Raw genomic sequence first — 5,095 nt, 5'->3', positions numbered from 1 at the left:
TCATAATTACTTTCTAATCTTACTGAAGCACAAAGAGTTAATATGACCACTTAGGTTCGACCACACCCCACTAATTTTTTTTGAGTGCTACTGACTCTGTTACAATGTAGTATATTTTCATAGCTACTTTCTCAACCTACTAAAGTACAAAGAGTCCACAGTTACCTCTACTCAGACTCGACCCCACCCCACTAGTTTAATTACTACATATTGTATTATATTTTTTGTTTTTGAGTTAATTTCATTTTTCATCAGAAATTTATAGGTTATAGTCCGTCTCAAAACTCAAACCCAGGCCCCAGCCTCGCCGTCGGCTGTCCGCCATCTCTGCTTCGTCGAATAGTCGCCAGCCACTCGCCGTCCGCCAATCTCTTCTTTGTCGCCACTGGCATCCATGTCCAGTGAAGACTGTGGAAACAAGTAATGACTATTGCCTTTTCAATTTCTTTCATATCTACTCTTTTTCTTTAACATGTATTTTTGGATCATTATGTGCAACTCCGCATTCTAATATTTCACTAAACTTTTTCTAAGTAAATACACACCCAGGTCAGCAGATTACCATCATGACCAAAATTATATCAAATTTGCAATTTCCTCATACATATAACAGGCTCCGATGTCAAAACTGAGAATGAAATGGAAAGAAATCTGAAGGGAATGAAAAATCAAAATCACACCCATAAATCCCATAATGATGCATTGTAACTTCATATTAAAAAAATTTGGAATCAAAAGATTCAGGATTAGGGAAGTAAAATGGAATTGTTACAGAAGGGAGCTTGGAGAATTCGGATCTGAACACTTTGGTGTCCTGCAGAGTGGTGTTGGGTTGTGAGACAATTATTACTTTGTATTGTTAGGGAATAGTCAATTGTGTGTGGTTATGAGAGTGTTGTTTTGCTGAGGAAAATTTTATTGGTTAATACTGGCTCTTTAGAGTGCAGAACCGTCATTTCAAAAGTTTTTAATTAATTTCTCACCTACATACTCTGCTTTTTTCTTTGACAAGTTATTCAAAAAACGGGGCGGGGAATCCCCGTTCCCAAAAAATCCCCACGGGGATTGGGATGGGGTAATTTCAAATCCATTTCGGGAACGGGTACGGGGAATGGGGACCTAATTCGGGGACAGGACCCCACTCCCCGCCCCACCCTGTTGCCATCCCTCAAGTTTTTTCCTGGTTTCGCCTCCGCTTGTACAGGGATTTGCCGTACTGCCTGCACAAAGAGACACATAGGCTCCCAACAAAAAAAGAGCAATCAATTCACGGATCAAAGCTCGAGCATTCTGATATCCATTATGCCCATCAAATGGTATCTATTTTACTGTTTTATTTATCCAGTTTTCTTTTTCTGAAATGAAATCAAGCTTTTCACTGATTTATTATCTCGATTGGCTTCAATTGAGTATACCGATAACTGTGTGTTGGTTTATGTGTGAATGTGTACATGTATGTCACTATCTGCATCTGGTTAAGGGTTTGCTTGTTTATTTTCTGGTTATTTTGATGAGCTTCAATTTGCATTACACAACTCTCTGTATGTGTGTATTAAGAGTCCCATAATTAAAAACAAGAGAGGAAACATATGGGTTTATAAGGTTATTGGGTTAGACTAGCTAATTGATTGAATTCAATTTTTAGTGTGGTTTGGCCATGTGCATTACAGCCCAGTTGAGTGACCTCATCCCAATCTTAGATTCTAAGATATTTGTATGTAGGTAAAGTGTTCGTTTGTTTATATTGCTAGGGTCTTGCATTGGCAACCGAATGCTGGCACAACAGTGAACACCCAAATCCTGACTGAGGTTTCTCAGTGTGTTGAAGGCATTAATGGAGTCAAGGAAGGAAGGTGGAAAGCTACTCTCAGCTTCTACAAGCCAATGCTCAAAGGTTAGGGCTTTTCTATTTCACACTTTGATCACAAAATTGATCTTTCTTATTATTGCACCGTATATTAATCATACAGATATGTGTGTATTGAATGAAAAAGGTATTTTAAAAAAAACAAAATTCAATTTTTGACAGATCCAACACCCCAACCCTTCAAAGGAAAGAGAAAACCAACAGAAACATGTGTGCGAGATTTACTTATTTTAAAGAATCTGTAATTCTGCTTTTGAAGTTTTATGCAAAATTGCAGCATTGAATGAATATGGCAATTTGGTTTATTTATTCATTTATTGATAATAAATGGACTCACAATTTATGAGAAAATAGCGTGAAAATGTTAGAATGGAAAATAGCATATTAGGAACTAGGAAGTAACATTTATATATTGGAGATAATTGCTTTCATGCTTGTTTCAATCTCTATCTGAATTATGCATCTGCTTTTTTCTGAACCTATTAAACATATTTGTCTATAAGTTTTTTTATGTGCTCTAATCTTTCTTTTTTTACTGGTTTTCCTTACCAGACATAGCTAATGCAAATGAATTTCCGCGTGACTTTTGGGGGATTTCACTTCAAGAGCAGCCTGACAAGTATTACTTTGTCATTAGAGGGCAACGGCTAGTTATGGAAGCAGAGTCATCAATTCAGAACATAATGGAGAAGCTTCAGTCTTACAAAACTAGGGTTGCACTTAATTTTGAGGTAGCTTGGATTGTGCAATTTATGAACTCCAAATTTCTCATTGTGTCAAAATCTTTGATTGAATTGAAAAGCACATTTAAAAAAAAAATCATTTCATTATTAGGTGCACATGATTCACCCTTGCAGAAGTGGTGGGGGATTGATAACCAGGCTATAACTACTTGCTTTTATTACTTATTCACAATGCTTGATGCTGTAACTTGATAATACAAGCAGATACTAATAGGCTGGAGAAGGGTTTTATTGTTTTGAGCAAGTTTCGTTGTAAGCATGGCAAAGGAAATTTACAAGCAATTTTTTGCATCACCTGCCACCCTTTCATCATCTTATTTTATTTTATTTTAATGAGACCCATTGCATATTTTCACATCTGTTCTATACTTCTATATTAGTTCATACTATTCTTGCTAAGGTATCTTTATTATATTCAGGGGTTCCAATACCAACTTGGTGACTTCCGACTGCGAGTGGGAAAAGTTGTCCCAATCCACTCTGAGAACTTGAGGGGAATAGTTATGGAGGTACACATTTTCCTTACTTTTTGGGTTATATCCTGATTCCTGAATCCATTGACTTGGGGTTCACATTTGAGGTTGTCTTGGACTCTTGGTCACCTTTTCTTCTATTCCAGTGAGATGAGTTTAGGCCAGTTTGGAACTATGAATTTTCTTTGAATTGATTTCTTTTAGTCTTCCCACATTCCAAGGAAAAAAATAAAAGGGAATACTTGTACAGGTATTTGTCTAAGTCTGTTTCTGATCATATTTTCTTAAATCAGATTTGTGGGAAATTTTTAAATATATATTTTTGCTGAATGCTGATAACTGAAACAGTAACTTAAGTGACATTGTACTTTTATTGGACTTGAGATCTTCAAGTGCTTATCACTCTCTTGGCATTAAAAACTACGCAAAAAGGAATAGTGTTACATATATACTAGCCAAGGGAAAAGAGAATAGTTGAGAACTTCCACAGCACAAATAAGAATTCCTGTTTGGAGGTCAATTCATGTGTGTATTGGGATTAAAGAAAAGGTAATAATTTGTAATTCTAGTTTTAAGAACGATGTAGATAAAGTTAGAATATAGAATAAGAAGTTTGAACTGGTGTGCTAACTCAATTACATGAGTTTTATTACATATTCCACTAAGGGTGTGTTTGGAATCCCAGAAAATGATTTCTGGAAATCATTTTTCAGGTTTCCAGTGTTTGGATGTGTCCGTAAAATCAAGTCAATGGTAATCATTTTCCGTTGACTAGGGAAAATAAGCTTGTTTTGGAGGAAAATGACTTCTGCCAAAATTTGACGGAAGTCATTTTCCAAATAGTTCCCAAGAGTGAAAGCCTTGGTTTCCGGTGGAAACAAAACACCGAAAACCAAATGAATTATGTAGTCTTTAAGCGGTAGTTCAGGCGTATAATTTAGTGGTAAGTTATAACTCTTTCTGGGCCTAAAGAGTTATTGCTGGGGTCAAGTCAAATAAGAGGAAACAAGATAATTTTGGTTCAAGTGATAGATGGCTGGCAGATTACTAATAAGCATAATGTTTGTTTTCTTGCAGATGGAGTATCTTCCCATTTCTTCATGGGAAACATCACACCAAATCATGGGTGAGTTCTTTGATATCTGGAAGGATGCTCTGTCGAAGAGATCATTACCAGGTCATTTTATGCACATCGAACCAAACTTCACAGAGTTTGGCCTCCCCGATCAGTATACTTCTCAACACACAGCAGTTCAGTATGCTTGTATCATGGCTCAAATGATAGCCACAGCTCAGTCAGCTGCCCAGATGAGAAACTAGACAAGGCAAGATCCTCATTCCATGTAGTCCTCTAGATGCTTCATTTGTACAATTTGAGTATGAACCTTCTTCTGCATTTCAATGGGGATTTGAGCATGGAAATTATCACTCTTGTAAAAGCCTGTTGTTGGTTTCAGATCTTTCATTTTTCAAGCTAGGATCAGAGCTCTTTTTTGAAAGGGGTAATGAATTTTACATGCCTGTGGCAAATTTTTATGTGGATCATGGTCCACATATCTGTGAGGACCATGAATACAAGATACATTTTTAATATACTAAAAGGACATTATGTGTACTGAATGTACATTATTTGACAACATACAATATAATGTACTTTACGTACACAAATAATGTACTTTTTTTAGTATATTAAAAATGTACTTTTTATTTGTGGTCCACACAACTTTGTGGATCATGGACCATGGTCCATGCAATAATGATTGCATGCTTGTCGGCAAATTATTGTGTGGACCATGGTCCACACAGTTATGTGGACCATAATCAAATGTACATTTTTAATGTACTAAATGTACATTATTTTTATACTGAATGTACATTATTTTTATATTGAATGTGCATTATTTAATAGTATGGTCCACACAATTTGTCTATCTAGCTTCAAGTATGCATATCCAACTGGGCTAGTCTTGTTTTCTGCACTGCTGTTGTGTCTTTGATTTGAGCTGCTCTCA

The 5,095-nt window shown here is 36.1% G+C and overlaps 1 protein-coding gene across 2 annotated transcripts; it reads left to right on the top strand.

The window, feature by feature from the left end:
* Positions 1-262: 262 nt before the first annotated feature.
* On the top strand, positions 263-4,703 carry LOC116006336 (mediator of RNA polymerase II transcription subunit 20a-like). Of its 2 annotated transcripts, none has more exons than XM_031246668.1 (6): positions 263-420; positions 1,205-1,316; positions 1,752-1,894; positions 2,420-2,598; positions 3,030-3,119; positions 4,161-4,703. In XM_031246668.1, the coding sequence occupies exons 2-6, from the start codon at positions 1,303-1,305 to the stop codon at positions 4,401-4,403; spliced, it is 669 nt and encodes a 222-aa protein (XP_031102528.1). In that variant the 5' UTR covers positions 263-420; positions 1,205-1,302; the 3' UTR covers positions 4,404-4,703. The 2 variants fall into 2 exon arrangements, with proteins under 2 accessions (XP_031102528.1, XP_031102529.1); XM_031246669.1 differs by having other exon boundaries at positions 271-420; positions 1,174-1,316.
* The last annotated feature ends 392 nt before the right edge of the window (positions 4,704-5,095 follow it).

This window comes from Ipomoea triloba, chromosome 15, assembly GCF_003576645.1.
Source record: "Ipomoea triloba cultivar NCNSP0323 chromosome 15, ASM357664v1".
NCBI classification, from domain to species: Eukaryota; Viridiplantae; Streptophyta; class Magnoliopsida; order Solanales; family Convolvulaceae; genus Ipomoea; species Ipomoea triloba.
This window is presented reverse-complemented; position numbering and strand designations above follow the sequence as displayed.

Coding starts and splice junctions, on each gene's coding strand:
- LOC116006336 (XM_031246668.1), top strand. Junction 1,895..2,419: donor CTACAAGCCAATGCTCAAAG/GTTAGGGCTTTT, acceptor TTTCCTTACCAG/ACATAGCTAATGCAAATGAA. Junction 2,599..3,029: donor GGGTTGCACTTAATTTTGAG/GTAGCTTGGATT, acceptor TATTATATTCAG/GGGTTCCAATACCAACTTGG.